Source organism: Otolemur garnettii, unplaced genomic scaffold (assembly GCF_000181295.1).
Source record: "Otolemur garnettii isolate 467f Iridium unplaced genomic scaffold, OtoGar3 scaffold00112, whole genome shotgun sequence".
NCBI lineage: Eukaryota > Metazoa > Chordata > Mammalia > Primates > Galagidae > Otolemur > Otolemur garnettii.
Genome location: NW_003852507.1, coordinates 4,350,937 through 4,367,026, shown reverse-complemented (window position 1 = coordinate 4,367,026; position 16,090 = coordinate 4,350,937). Strand labels below are relative to the sequence as shown.

Genomic DNA, 16,090 nt, shown 5'->3' with positions numbered 1-16,090 from the left:
CAGCAACCTCAAACTCTTGAGTAGCTGGGACTATAGATGCCCGCCACAACATCTGGTTAATTTTTCTGTGTCTCACTCTTGCTCAGGCTGGTCTCAAATTCCTGGCCTCCAGCCATCCTCCCACATTGGCCTCCCAGAGTGCTAGGATTCCAGGTGTGAGCCATCGTGCCTGGCCTCTCCTTTGCTTCTTTCATTGGTTCCCCTTTCCCACCTTCCATTAGAAGAATCTTTTTACCCTTTCTTTTTACCCTTCCAGTACTTCTTTGAAAATTGTACATCACGGATGGCACCTGTGGCTCAAAGGAGTAGGGCACCTGGCCCATATGCTGGAGGTGGCGGGTTCAAACCCAGCCCCGGCCAAAAAAAAAGAAAATTGTATGTCACAGTCCACTGTTCTCCTTTCCCATTAATATTTTCCGCATCTGTGCTTATCTAAAGTTCATCAGCCTCCCTACTCTCCTCCCAAATGAGGTAAGGACTCTTGAATGCTTTTCTGGGACTACCACCCCACCTTTCATGCTGTTGTTAGGCAGGGTTTTAGTTCAGTAACATTTAAACTCCAATGTCAGTCACTTTTATCATGTTTCACAGGGCAGGCTTGTTTAGATTCGCCTGCATGGTTACCTGTGGATTTGCTCCTCAGTGCATGCCACGCTCTGCTCTTGTAGATTCAGCACCTCTCCTCGGAATGTGTCCTCACATGCCAGCTGAGGCTGGCCAACTCCTGGAGCCCTTGTTGACTGAGAAAGTCTTTGTTTTGCCCTCACTCTCGGATGATAGATGGGTATAGAATTCTAGGTTGACAGTGATTTTTCTCTAACCCTTTGTAGGGTCTGTACTATCATTATCGCCTCACACTTGTATAAGTAATGTGTCCTTTCTTTCTGGATATTCTTAAGGCTTTCTCTTTGCTTTGGATGACCTGAAGAATTGCTCTTCAAGAGGTCAAGAGAGTGGAAAGTTTGAAGTTTTCTATCTTTCACTGAGAAATTGTTTGTTAGTTAATTCTCCCACCCCATGCCTCCTTACCACTCTGCCAGGCTGGGAAGGCAGACTTCTTCTGGTGTCCTTCCATCCCAGGTAGCCTGTGGGGGTTCAGCCATATGCAGGACTTCAGTCCTCGTTCCCTCTCCTGTGGCCCCAGGTGTGAGTCCTGCTCAGGCCGGCCCTTCCACACTGGCTTCATGTTCCCTTCTTCCTCCTGATATCTGGAGTTCATCCTTTCTTTCCTTTACCCTCCACTTTGATTTTAAAAATACTCTCTGTGGAACGTTATTCAGCACTTCAAGATGCTTGCAAGAGTCTGCTTGCCAGCCCGTCCCCACTGCTGGGACCAGCGCAACAGAGCCCTGTGCTGAGAACTAGGAGAGAACAGAGGCCTACCTAGGCCTGGGAGTGCAATTTTGACCAGACTGAAAAAATGTCAGGGCAGTGGCAGGATCTTTTTGCACCTTTAAAAAAATCTCTCTGGTAACAATGTGAAGGGTATACTCTCACACAGGGTACGGCAGACCAAAGGAGGGCAAACCAGTTAAGGCCACAGGAGTAACCAGGAAAGGGGGATAAAGTTATGGGCCGTGGCTGTGACATGGCTGCCTAGAAGGAGGAGGAAGGTGGGCCAACTCTCGCTCTCTGGCACCCTGCTCCCCCCACCCCCACCCCCACCCCCTTGCACAGGCCTGACTAAAGGAAGCCACTTTGGGGAAGGGCCAAGAGGATGAGCTCAGTGTTGGACATATGAGGGCCCAGCTGTCTGTGGAGCATTCAGGGGATTTGTCTGGAAGGTGGCTGAAAAATATGTGCTTGGACCTCTGGCCAGGATAGGGTCATTGTCTGTCATTGAAATCACAGGCGTGGGTGATGCCACTGTGAAATAATGTGCAAAATGAAGAGGGCTAAAGACAAAGCAGTGTTTAGACAAAGACCATGAAAAGCTCCCACAGGAATCCTACTTATTCCTGAGGCATCAATCTGGGTGTTACCTCCCCTGGGAAGCCCACCCCAGCCGCCCAGGGTCGGTGGGCCCTTCCCTGTGTGTCTTGTGCTCGAGAGTCATGGAGGAAGGGTGTCCCCGGCCATAGGCAGCAAGAGTAGTGCGAGGACACAAGTCAGGTGACATGGTTATGCCCCCTGGGCCCGGGAACCAGGTTAGTGTGGTGTCAGTGCCATGTGGGAGGCGGACACCGGGCTTGGGTGGGATCTTGGCGTACTGGCTGTCAGCAGCATTCAGAAGGCACTCAGCTATTTCATGGCAAAAGTAATGAAGTTTGATTTTCTAAGTAAAAATGGATATTTCCCCCTTCCTCACCAGCTGCACCCTCAGAAAGGGCTCGATAGACCAGGAAGCTCGACACAACCCCTGGCTTGCCTGCACTGGACTCAGATGTGTTTGTTTTACTTAGTGGTAAAAGTGTCCGTTCGACCCAGACAAAAAGAGAAGTAGCACTTCCTAAAGCAAGATTTTGAAAGAGATGGCCTCTGTGGTTTGACATCAGCGGAGGGACTTGCATCGTGCAGGAGCGATCCGCACAGGGAGCGGCTGCTGACCTGATCTCTGGGCTCCGTGGTCGGTAGCCATCATCCTTAGTGAGCACCAAAGAGCATGCGTGCATGTCCTGGTGACCTCTAGATGGAAAACAACCCATCTTTGTGACTCTCGGGTTGCTCATAAAGCACTTAACACATTTCTCGTCACTTTGAAAAGCTTCTGTTTACTTCTGCCTGTGCTTTGTGCAAGGCAGTTTCCTCCTGCCACGTCCTGTGACCAAACACGAGAGAACATTGCATTAGCCTCTCAGTATTCTTGGTCACCTTTGCTGTCCCCCAAAGAATACTCTGAGCAGGCCCAGCACAGTGGCCACCTCCCTGAGTGTATGTAATCCTAGAACTCAGGGAGGCTGGGGCGGGTGGATTGCCTGAGCTCAGGAGTTCAAGACCAGCCTGAGCAAGAGCAAGACCCTGTCTCTACTAAAAATAGAAAATCTAGCTGGGTGTTGTGGTGGGTGCCTGTAGTCCCAGCTACTAGGGAGGCTGAGGTGAGAGGATCGTTGGAGCCCAAGAGTTTGAGGTTGCTGTGAGCTGTGATGTGACATGCCACAGCACTCTACCCAGACCTACAAAGTGAGACTGTGTCTCAAAAAACAAAAAAAAGACGAGGAAGAACACTGTCAGCTGTCAGCAGGCCACTGAACTGCACCCCACTTCTCCTGCATTTCTGCTTCAAGTGCAATTGTCAGAACTAGGACCAACCCTCCCAGCAGGGCGTCACTGCAGTCTCCCGACCTCAGCCAAGCCAGGGGTGCCTGCAACTTCCCAGGGCCTAGAGCCCTGCACTGCCCAGTGGACCTGGGGCCTGGACAGGAGGGGATGTCTCGACTTGGGTTGTCCCCACCTTGTGCAGGGCCTGTAAGCGTATGGCTAGCTCAGGGGACGTGTTTATCACATGATCAAGGCTTGCATTTACTCACAGGTTTCTCTAATGAGCAGAAGACAGGAGTCTAAATGAAAAATGAAGGAAAGTAATTTGATAAAGGCCATTTGCTCACAATGATGGCTTGGAACAGATGAAATGAGATGAAAGCCCCCGAATTCCACAGTTTGCTGAGCCATTAAATCCTGTAATGGGAGACTGGGAGGGAAAAAATCTGCCCCCTGCAGCCAGCCTCCCCCGGCAGCTGTCGTCTGGCTTGGCACTCCATCAGAGGGAGGCGCCTGCCTCCATCATTAATATGTTTCCTTTTCTTTAAACAGTAAGGAAAGGGTTCTGTCTTTATAAGGATCCCCAAAGTGTGGTGAAGCTCCAGCAAGAGATAAGCCACTGCAGCCCATCCTACCTCAGCCCTGCACATCTACTAGGTCTGGTCTGCTGCTGCCCTGGCTCCCAAACAGGCTCAAGAAATCACTTACAGATCTTAAAACAATTTGGCTGAACTTAAAATTGAGAGGAAAAAAAATGGTTTGAGGGCAAGTTCTTATTTTTCTTTTAGATTACTCTACTTCTTTAAAGAGTATTATGGTAAAATGCACAAAATATAAAATATACCATCAGTCACATTTAGTACATTTACAATGTTGTGCAAGCATCACTTCTAAGTAGTTCCAGAATATTTTTATCACCTCAAAAGAGACTCACACCCTTTAAGCAGTCCCTCCACAGTCCCGCAGCGCTTGGCAACTGCTCATTTGTTTTCTGCCTATGGGTTTTCCTATTCTGCACGTTTCTGATAACTAGAATGATACAGTGTATTGGCTTCTCTCACTCAGCATTACATTTTCAAGGTCCATCATGCTGTAGTGTGTGTCAGGACTTTATTCCTTTTTATTGCTGAATAATATTATATTGGATGACAACATTCTATTGAATGGATATACCACTTTTGTTTACCCATTGATGGACATCTGGGCTGCTGCTGCCTTTGGAAACAGTGCTGCTAGGAACATTCATGCACAAGTTTTTATTTGCACATCTGTTTTCAGTTCTTTGGGTACATATCCAGGAGTGGAATTGCTGGGTCATATGGAAATTCTATGCCTCCCTCCTTAAGGAGCCACCCAACACGATCCGTGTTTTCTTACTTTGCTGTCTGTCAGTGGCAGTGTATAGAGGGGGTGTTGCTTCACCAAACTCTAGAACATAGGACTGGTTCTTCTTCCTGCCCTTGTTGTTCTGGTATGAACTCAATGCTCTCTTCTGCCCAAACCCCAGAGCAGCTCAACGCAGACAGGCTAGGAGTCAGGTCACATTCACTCAAGGCTGTGCCAAGGAAAAGCCGGGCCCCAGGCATATAGTGTCACTTAGGATGACAAAACAGAGTATGTCTTTGCTAAAGAGCAGGTCTCCTTACTGGGACCCTGCCAATTCACAGCCACTATTTCTTTCTTTCTTTCTTTGTTTTGGAGACAGAATCTCACTCTGTTGCCCAGGCTAGAGTGCTGTAGCATCAGCCTAGCTTACAGCAACCTCAAACTTCTGGGTCAAGTGATCCTTCTACCTCAGCCTCCTGAGTAGCTGGAACTACAGGCATCTACCACAATGCCCAGCTAATTTTTCTATTTTTAGAGAGAGGGGTCTCACTCTTGTTCGGGCTGATCTTGAACTGACCTCAAGCAATCTTCCTGCCTCAGCTTCCCAGAGTGCTAGGATTACAGCTGTGAGCCACTGCGCTCGGCCCTGGCCACTATTTCTGTGGCATGAATTCCATGGACTAGGCAGTTTTCAGTCCTAAGAGGATCTTGATCAGTCAGCCCATTGTTTTCCTCACTCATGAGGCTGCAGTGAGTATGCGGAGTTGATGAGTGAGTAGACCAAGTTGTGTTGGTGGGAGAAAGCAATCTGCAGAGCAGATGAACTGAGGCTGCAACCTCTGCTGGCCCTGCAAGTCCAGAGCGGGCGGCTGCCAGCACCTGGGGGGGCACCCTGTGTGCAGGGCTCTGTGTGAGCCCCCTCTGCGCCTCCTCCCACACCCCAGGCATCCTGGTAGTGGAGACCAGGACATGTGGCACGAATGCTCCATTAAACTTGTAGGATTTAAACATAGGATTAGAATCCACCCCCAAGGAAGTAAAACACTCAGGAAAGAAATATTCACAACAGAAACACTCCTATGGTTTTATGAACTGTGCTAAAATGTGTAAAGAACATAAACTGATCAGTAGTAATGCCTCTCCTGATCTATCGCTTTTGGAGGTTCTTAGCACTTAACTAAGAAAGGAGAGAAAATTCCTTTTGTGAAGCAAGATAATAGCATAAGCCTCACCAGACAGGGTTTCACATCTTTCCCAGTGCCCCTCACGCATTACTTCCCAGACTGGAAGCCCCATGAGGACAGGCAGCCTGGTGAGGGTCGAGAGAAGACCCTGCTTTCTGGCTACAAATTGGTTTTCTGCATTTCCAGTGCCTGACTCAGAGGCAGATGGCTGGATTGAGGAATGGGTAAAATTATTTGTTCTGTTTACCTTCACCTGCAAAGAAGGTGTTCCTTATGCACATTAGACAGTCGTAAAAGGCAGGCTCACGGAGGTTTGAATGACTTGGATGAGGTCATGAAGCCAGCAAGCCGCCAGAGCCAGGCCCAAATCCGACCCTCCCACCCTCAGACCCCTGCCCTTGTACTAAGACTTCAAAGGATACCCATAGCATAGTGCTTACAGCACTAGCCACATACACCAAGGCTGGTGGGTTCAAACCCAGCCCAGGTCAGCTAAAACAACAATGACAACTGCAACAAAAAATAGCCGGGCAACGTGGCAGTGGCCTGCAGTCCCAGCTACTCGGGAGGCTGAGGGAAGAGAACTGCTTAAGCCCAAGAGTTTGAGGTTGCTGTGAGCTGTGAAGCCACGGCACTCTACCAAGGGTGACATAGTAAGACTGTGTCTAAAAAAAAAAAGACCTCAAAGGAATCAAAAGCGATCTCAAGTGGGCTTAGAAAACTCCACGTGGAAGTCCCCTGGGAGTGGACCCCAATAAATGCAACTGCTTCTTTCCTAATATATCTCTGGTTGATTCTCATTCAGCTCAAAGATATTGTTGGAGGCGGGGATTAGGGGTTTGCCACAAACCAATACCTATGGGCCAAGGCCAAGAGAGAGGGCAAGGGGCAGCACCTGTGGCTCAGTGAATAGGGCGCCAGCCCCAGATACCAAGGGTGGTAGGTTCAAACCCGGCCCCAGCCAAACAACAACAACAAAAAAATAGCCAGGCTTTGTGGCGGGCATCTGTAGTCCCAGCTACTCAGGAGGCTGAGGCAAAAGAATTGCCTAAGCTCAAGAGCTAGAGGTTGCTGTGAGCTGTGACGCCATGGCACTCTACTGAGGGTGACAGATTTGAATCTCTCTCTAAAAAAAAAGAGAGAGAGAGGGCAGGCTCAGACACCGGGCTAAGAGAGGAGATGGCATCACCCATCTCCTGCCACGCTGGGCTCCTCCACCCACGGAAGGGTTGGTAGGACACTTGCTCCACCGAGCCCTGTGGGCTGGGCTGTATGTGGAATGCGGGGGAGCCAGCACCACCTGTGGGAAAGAGAAGACAACCAACCAGCCGTCCCAGGACAGTACACACCACCAGGGAGGGGACAGAGCAGCTGCAGGGCTGTTACAGCAGAGCTAGGACAGGGGACAGGGAGACAGAAGGGGCTCAGAGCTCATCGCTGCTTTGAGTATAAGAAGGCAGAGAATCCAGCACCCAACTCCTGCTTTCCTTCTTCTTGTTCAAGGAGAAGCTTCATTTCAGCAGAGCAGTGGCCTTGGGCAGGGCTGGCCTCGCAGTCGAAGCAGTGTTGACTGTATGTTATCTGTTGGGAGCTTCTAGAGATGTTTCTGCTCTTTCCTCTTCTGGAAGCTCCCAGAGGAAGGGACTGTTCCTCCTCCTCCCCCCCCCCCCCCACCCTGCATCCTTCCAGCTTCCTCCCCCAGCTAGCATGGATTCCACAGCTCTTGCAGCCTGGGCCCGCAGAGGGCAGGGAGGGAAGCTTTCAGCCCAGTGCGCTGTGCACAGAAGGGATCTGGAACAGTGGTTTTCTGCTGCTTTTTCTATCCTGCCACCCCCAGAGGGCTCTGCTTTCAAGGTGAAGTTGTGTCACTGTTATCCTGGGAGCATCTTAGAGCAGCTGTTCACTCCTCTCCTTTGTCCCACCAGCCTGAGCCCCGTGTTGAGGCTACAGAGCAGATGCTGGAGATATACAGGGCCCAAATGCAGGACTGTTGGAGCAGCAGGACCCTGCTGGCCCTGAGAGAGCTGAGTCCGGGGCAAGCCGAGGGGGGCTAGTGTCTGGGAAGGGGACTACAGTCAGGAGGGCACACTAAGAGGTGCCTGCCTCAGCTGCAGAAATGTGAGAGCACGAGGGCGAGGCAGGCTGGCACTGCCCATTCTCTCTCTCTAGCTGATGTGGAATGTGGCCCATTTAGAGCCCATTCCCTATGACTCGGAGTCATCAGGTGATTCCAGAACCCACTATGTGCGTGTTACCATGCCAGGCCCCATGGGAGAAGGGGGAAGGGAGACCCCTGGCTCCCAGCAGGTACTAGGGGAGGGCACGTGGTGTTGGGGGGAACTCTGCAGGGGCCAGAGAGAGACTCCTCCCAGGGAGACTCCCAGAGAACCAGAGTTCAACAGGGAGGGACCCAAAGGCCATACCATGTTAACAAAAAGGAGGCAGGGAGGCCACCTGTGCCTGGCCCCAGAGGTGTCTCCAGCTGGGGCTTTGTTGGTCCTGGGCCAGCATGAGGTCAGAGGGACCCCAACCCAGCCAGGGCTGCATAGAGTGGCCTGAAGGAATGGAAGAGGGCCTGAGTCACTGCCTCTGATGGGTTCTGCTATTTTTATGCCCAAGTCTGAGTAAAAATAGCCATGTAAGCCAAGGTTTTAGATGCAACTGACAAGACATTAAGTATTAGATACCTAATTCCCACCAGCAATGACCACAGGTCTCCTCCTGTGTCCATTTTCTGCCTCTATAAAGCAGGTGGGAAACAGCTATGAAAAGGACCCCTAAGAACACCTCAAATTACTTCCCAAACCTTGGGGCCTACTGTGGATGTTCCCACCGGATATCCATGGGAGGCATGCCCTGGGGCAGTAAGATGTGGCATGCTGACCCTGTGGGGCCCTTCCAGCAGCATGTGCAGCTTGAAACGTCATTTCAACACCTAGGCAACGGCCCCTCCCAGGCCATCCAGCACTCAGAAGGTGCCCACATTCCCACCATCCCAGAGAAAGCATGTCCAGGCTGAGCAGGAGCTCAGTCAGTACTTGCCGGCCTCAGCCCTGGCCCTGCCTTTGCCCCTGCAGAGTGGACGCGGCTGCTTTGCATTATGCTCAGTGCTAAGAACCACATTACTCCAGCGACTCCAACAGAGCGGAACCAAGGGGAGCTGGCCTGTCCAGGCACCAAACACAGTCCCAGGAGTAATGGAAGAAGCCCCAGGGCATAGGCAGGTGGAGCAGAGCCAGGCCATCCTGCTGGGGGCTCTGTGCCAGCAGGCCTTCCTCCTCTCTCTCCACTCCCCTCCCAGCTTTAAGAAAACTGACAAGGCATGAGCCGAGGTATAGTGTGGGACTGTACTGGCATGTATGTGCAAACATTAGGTGCCAGCCTATTTCCACAAGTTTCTCAGCTTTTAAAATAAGCAGCAGCTTCTTAAGGGTACTCAGTATGGTGTGAGGAGCTGGAGGAAAGGGCTTATTTCTACTCAGCAGGGAGAGCACGGACGACATCCCCACTCAGCCTCCTCAGTCTTGACCCTACCTGGGGCAAGGAAGCCCCTGCCACCACGGCCTCCCTCATGTGCCCACAGGCAACAGGGGCGCTGCCGACCTGCCCTGGCTCCACAGCTGCCAGGACAGCGGGGACACTCCACAGAGCACCTGGACTCTGGCAAAGCTGAGGCGTGGCCCCAGACCTAGTATGGGAACAGCTTCCTTGGGCCTTGGAGGAGCTGGATCAGTCACAGGCAGGGGGGCAATCCAGCGGGACTCACGAAAGGCATTCTGTAATGGGGAGTCCTTCATTATCCCTGGACAGAGCCTTCTGGGCCTCCCCAGGGCCCATAAGTAGTCAGGAGTTAAAGCCTGGCCCGAGACATCAAAAGCTCGAGAAACTTGGCCCTCAGCCTCAGCCAGACCTGGTGGCTTGTGGTTCAACCCCATATCCCTCCCCTGGCCCTGCTCCCTTCTGGGCGCCCATCTCTCCTCACTTCACCTTACCCTCTCGGGCCCTCAAGCCCTCCTTGGGCACCTGTAAGAAAGTGGCGGAACCCAGTGGGGCTGGCACACGGCAGCCCAGGTTTACCAAGGAAGTCACCCCACTCTGAGCCACTTGCTAATTGGCCCTCTGGTCTCTGTCTTTTTGATTCTTCCAGTGAGAAGCGCCACCTTCAAGTGAACGTCGCCCACCCAGTACAGTGCAGCCTGCACGGGAAAAAGTGCACGGTCTCCGTGGAGACTCGGCTCAACCAGCCGGAGCCTGACTTCACCAAGAACCGCTCTGGCTTCATCCTCAGTGTGCCTGGGAACTGAGGCCACCATGGAGGCCTGGCCTGGAGCCTGCAGCCTGGGCCCCATCTGACTACAGCCACCCATTTGTCTCACCAGAGAGCATCTGGAGCCTCTTCTCTGAGACCCTTGTGCCGTGAGGTCTCTTCCCAGCTTTCTGCCTTTGGTATCCACCTTCCTCTGTTCTGACTTTCTATGGTCTCTGCTCAAAACTACAAAGACCCTGGTGCCCTATCCGCCCTGGGCTCACAGCCAGACCACACTTCACCATGGAGGCAGCTTCACAGTGCCTTTGGTTGGTGCAGGTGTCCAACAGATGACCAGGTCAAGTCCACCTGCCTTACGCCAGTGATCGGCTGCCGGCCCTGCAAATGGACAGGCAAGAGGAGCCCAGGACGCAGCTTCCCAGCCAAAGATGTGCTCCCCTTGGAGTGTTGGGGAGACCTGGTGGACATGAGCTAGGGGTACAGCCCTGCACTCTCTATGCCCCTACCTGCTGCCCCTTCCCTCCAGGGTGACACAGCTCTCAGGACTGGGCTCAAGGAGGCTCATCTCATAGCTCAGCAGACTCCCCCATCACATCCCCAGCAGCCAGCCAAAGCCACCAGGTAGACAGGGACACCTGCAAAACCCAGCCCTTCAGCCAGGAGCCACACCCAGCCAGGAGGCCAGCATCCCCAGCCTGCCCTTCCCCACAGCTCGAGAGAGAACAGCGCGCCCATACCCAGAGACCATCTCACTTAACCCACAGTCCCTGGCCGAGGCCATCTTACACCTATCTTTGCAGTTTGCAGGGCTGCTAATCAGAGCTGCTGTCACCACACTGTGTCAAGAATCCTAATAAGAAGATGAGCTGCTGGGGTGAGGGGAGCTGGCAGCGCTGGCGCCTTCTCTTTCTGATACCACTCACTGCATTTCTCCTGCTCTGGAGAACTAGGACAGGGTAAGGGCTGGAGCACATAGGAGTGACAGTGTGGGGTCCTGGCACTGCAGGCCAGGCCAGGATGCCGCCCCCACATCCCACACAGCCCCCTCCAGGTCCCCAGGCCCACAGACCCCATGCCAGGAGTTTCTGCTAGCACAAAGCACACGTACTCCAGAGGCCCTGCTGAGCCCACCCTCCTCCCCAGCCCCAGCTGCAAGGATGCTGTGGGCATCCCAGCCCTCCTGACGGGAGCCTAGAAGGAAGAGAGGCTCAAAACAAACCCCATGATGTGAGGGGGATGGGGGTGAGCCCACGCTTCAGGAGAGGGCAGGGGTGTGAAAGAGGGCATACTGAAGTTCTCTTCCCTTTCTGCCTCAATTCTACCCCCACTCCATCCAGTGTTCCTGCCCTGCCCGCTGACCGGGCAGACCCCAGTAGCTGTGTGTGGGTCCTGCACCTCACCCTGAGCCCAGTCTCATGCCCACCCTCCACCCCTGCTTCCCAGGGCTTTCAGACATTTGCACTGTGTGCAATTTGCAACAAAGAATCTGGCTGGCACCCTGTCCTTGGGAGCCCTGTCTGCAGGCGCAGAGGTGCCACTAGCCTGGTCTAGCAATGCTCATGTCTTTGCCAATTACCAGTAGACACTAGTGAGACCATCTAACTGGAACTTCACCTCTTTTTCACATATTTCCCCAAACTTGTTGCTTTACACTAGACACATGCAAATGTATGTTTGAAACACACCAAAACAGATCATGCCAAATGAGGTGCCTGTTGGAGGCTAGAGAGGAGAGGGTTTGGGTTTGGAATCCTCCCTAGCCCTTTGGATATTGCCTTAGGCCCTTACCCCAGCGCCAAGGCCTCCCAGCAGAGGCCACAGGCCAAGCACTTTTTTATAACGTACTAAAAGAAGCCACAGTGTGTGGCAACTGAAAAGGGATCAGGAATCTAGGGAGTGATCATGGCAATGGGTCCAGGGTGCTGAGGAAGAGGACATGGTGATTGTATGCAATGAAGTGTTTTCTTGATTTAATTAAATGAGATTTTATGGTTTGGTGCATATATTCCTATTTTCCATTAAATTAACTTTATTTCTAAAGCATATTTTGATTTACCATCAAGAGCAATAAAGCATTAAATCTTATTTTTAAAGGTGTTCTTAATGCTTATCTGTCACTGAAAACTATCATTGTGAGCTTTTAGTTTATATAAAGTTGACTGTTACCCCAGAGGATGGAAGGGAGAATTAAGCACAAATACTGTAAAATGGAGGATAATTTGAGGTTTTTGAACAAAAATACTAGTTAGTGAGAAGCGAGCTGTGAGAGGGTCATCAGGAGGGGTGAAGTCAATGGGCTTCCAGCACTCCCCACCTCTCCAGGACTGGGCTCTCCCAGCTAGAAGCTCCCTACTGGAATCTTGAGAACATGCTTGTCAGTGTTAAAGCAGGTGTGTATGAAGGCAGGGCTCAGATTACCCAGCAGCTTGGGGACAGGTAGGCGTCTGAGTGAAAGGGGCCAGTAGGGGAAGTGTGGAGGCGGCAGGACCAGAGACAAAGCAAGCAGGAAGCAGCTCCTGGGGGGGAGGGAAGGAGGAAGGATCTCTGAGGGTGGCAGGGCATCCCCAGCCCAGCACCCCTGGGTCCTGCAGCCACAGGTGCTTCCTGGTCATTGGCAGAAAAGAACATGCAGCGGCAGCTTCTGTGACTCAGATCAAGGGAGTTGCTTTGAGAAAAGCAATGGCCTTGATGACAAGGCTGACAGCTCCCAACCCACAACCTGAACATAGCAACAGTCTTCAGGTACCCCGTGGTGACTGTGGACCTCAGGGCTTCGGGGAACAGGGCTGGGAAGGGCCACATCCCCACTACCCTTTCTGAAGCTGAGGCTGGTGGCACTAGTAGGCCTTGAGCTGGCAATCAGGACACAGACCAGTGGCGATACAGCCAATAAGACCCCATACTTGCCAGCCAGCATTATAGGTTGGGGTGGCTACTTTCCTGGGAGCCCCACCACTGGATTCCTCCCTCAGAAACCTGCATGGAGCTAAACTGGCCTGTTTGGACACCAGTCCACCCCTGCTGGCCTGGGAGGCTCTAAGAGGGAGCACGGAGCACAGCTAGGCCCAGGGACACATGGATGGGTGCAGCAGCCTCAGGGGAAAGGCTCAGGAGTCCTGCAAGACCCACTCAGCCAGCTCTTACCAGGCCATGCTTGGGCCCAACCCTCCTTGTCTGGAGGTTCCAGTCACCCAACTCCACCAAAGGATCTTTTGGGGAACGCCTACCCCTACCCTGTCCGGTGCTAAACCAAAGCTGACTTACCCCTGCTTCTTCCTTAATCACCTTAGTGTGTTAAGCCCTTCCCCCCAACTCTGTCCCTCTCCCCTCCCCCATAACACAAATCCAATTATGTTCTGAGTGCATGACTCATTTATTAAAGGGGCCCCCAGCCTGCTCACAAATGATGGGCCCACAAAAAGAAGTCTATGTAATGGATGGTCAGTGCATTTTATTGAATCAGCACAGTACAAAAATAAATAAAAATAAGGGAAGGGGAATTAAATTACAGCCAAACTGAGCTTCATGACTTTGTCGGATTATAAACCACACATACACACTACACATACATACAAAATGAGACAAATATAAATTAATATTAACAATACCCACAGTTTGGTCAAAGAATAGCTACAGAAGAAATTGCACTAAAAAACCAACAAACAGCACACGTGTAATTAGCAGTTTCAAATATACAGCTATGAATAATTCCAAGTGGAAAAAAAATGGCACGTTTTCTTTTCACTGCAAGTTTAACAACTGCATGGAACAAAACTAAATTCTAATAACTGCATGGAAAGAATATATCAACCCTTCAGGTTAAAGATGAAAAGAGAAAAAAACCAAATCCTGAACTATTACTCCTGTGGCTTGTTCTGTGCATGGGTGTAATTTTCACAGCCATCTGTTCTAAGATTATTTTTCTTAAGACACAAAATGCTCCTGGTTTGCATGCACAATATCACTGGAAAAGCAACAAAGAATAAAGGGGTTTTTTTTTTTGTAGATTTTTTTCTTTTTTTTATTGTTATTCTAAAAGTAATCTTCATAGCAGCATGTCAATGGGTTCGTTGCTTGCACACTCAAGTATATCAGTTGTTCCTTTACACAATACTGATGACCAGTGCAAAGGGAGAGAGGACACACGACAGGCTTCACACTGAGGGGACGAAGGAGTTGTTTCCTTAGTCTCCAACCACTCCTGAAAGGTGCACCTTCTCCAAAAACTAAAAAAAAAATACAAAGAGAAGAAAACAGACACAAAACTGGAATCCTGTGGATGCAGCCTAACTGCACAGTTCCAGGCCAGGTTCAGCCAGCTGAAGGTGACTTACAAACATGCGCCCTCCTCCTGAGACTTGGCACCGACCCTCCCTCTTCCGTGCCACCAGGGTCTCCCACCTCAGGTCACAAGTGGCAGCAGGATCACAAGGCTAGCCGTGTGGAAACCCCACAGAGAGGAAAGATGCTGTGGTGAAGTCTGTGCCAGCAGCGGCAGGTTCCTCTCGGTGCCCGCCGCATCTGATCATCTGACGGTCCCAGGAATGGGCTGAGCTGGGCTTCGAGGGGCAGTCAGGTAGAGGCTCTCCGCCCACAGGCTTCTTTCCCCATCTCTGGGAGCACTGCTGGCTGGCAGGTTCTGCTCCAGGCCTCTTAAATCGGGCCCTCAATTTCACAGCTTTCGTTTTTATGTGAAAATCAGTAGTGCTTGTGCTGAAATCAGCAGCCATCTAGAACCTAATCCTATGTAAAAGGACCCTCTGCGCCCCCCCCCCCCCAATCCCACATCTCAGCACTGCCCAGGGGCCTGGGACTGGAAGAGAAAATCTTCTGTAGCATCTTCACGTTGGTCTTTGTTCTCCAAAGCTGGAGTGACGGACCACAGAAGAACACTTGCTCCCTTCTCTTGGTCCTCTCCCAAGTCCCAAGCCTCCAATGTGGGAGAATTAGAAAGAAAATCGATAAAGTATACACATCGTGTGTTTTTACAGCCACTAGGGTAAGGTGGAAACCAAAACCACCAGCTGCAAATGATCAGCTGTAGAATCAGCAGGCTTCCAAAGCAACCAGGAGTCACACTCCCATCTTTTAATTGCCTCCAAGATCCAGCTGTCTCACTGGGTCTTGAGATGCACAAGGTTTCCTCTCCAGAAGAAACAGAACTGTTTGGAAACAGCTTTAAATTAACAGGAGTGGAGGTGAGGATACATCATTACCACATCACCCCAATCCCTGACATCTCTTCCCCCACCCCTTGGCTCTGCAGGACAAATGTCATGCACCAGCAAGAGGCCTCAGCCTTTAGGTGGGCAATGGCTTGGTCTCAGGCATGGCACACACACCCCCACCTCACCAGAAGGTAGGCTATTGCTAACTGGCACCTGCAGCTGTCCCGGAATTTGCCACAGGGTAACTATGCTGCATTATTCAAATGAAAAATTCTCCCAGGAAAAGAGCTGTCCCCAGCTTCACCCCACCCCTTTAGCTAGGACCCAAAATAAGAGAATTTAATGAGTCAAACCAGCTCATTAGCCAACACTACCAACATAGGCTGGGAGCAGCATATTAGGGGGGAGGAGGGAGTTCTATTTCTCCACTAAAACCCTTCTCCCTAAAAAAGCAAACAGCAACCCAGGACCGTGCATGGTCAAACAACCAAACACAATCTTTGCACTAGATTGCAAGATGTCTCAGGGCAGTAGGGACCCTGCCTCACAGTCCCACTGTGGCTCAGTTAGGGCAGCTGGCTCCCGGAGCCTCTGTGAGGGTGAGCAACCCAACGCAGAAGCCAGAAAAGGGCCTCCAACTAAAAACCTCAGTTCCTCCCTGGGCCAACCAGCCAAAGACTCGTCTCCAGCTCCCATTTAGGGAGCAGCAGGCAAACTTGCCCACCCTAGATCCACACAAGGGTACAGGTGGCTGGCACAGCAGTCCTTGGAGTTCCCCAAAGTGAGAGGTCAGTGGCCTCCGTGGTTCTGAATACATCTTCTGGGTTTTGCACAAGGTTTGTGAGTTCAAAAGTGCCCACAGTTCTTGGCAGGGCTGGAAAAAACCCCAAGGAGATTAACATGGGAAGGGAGAGACCCTTGGTGGCTTTGCTAGACACATACTGTAC

General features: G+C 51.4%; 1 protein-coding gene across 1 annotated transcript in view; it reads left to right on the top strand.

The window, feature by feature from the left end:
* The window catches only part of MYO1D (myosin ID), a 367,217-nt gene extending 355,157 nt beyond the window's left edge, over nt 1-12,060 (top strand). Inside the window, exon 22 of the mRNA XM_003797217.3 lies at nt 9,856-12,060. Within this exon, the coding sequence (XP_003797265.2) occupies nt 9,856-10,012 (157 nt within the window). The 3' untranslated portion in view covers nt 10,013-12,060. The remainder of the gene's footprint in view (nt 1-9,855) is intronic.
* The last annotated feature ends 4,030 nt before the right edge of the window (nt 12,061-16,090 follow it).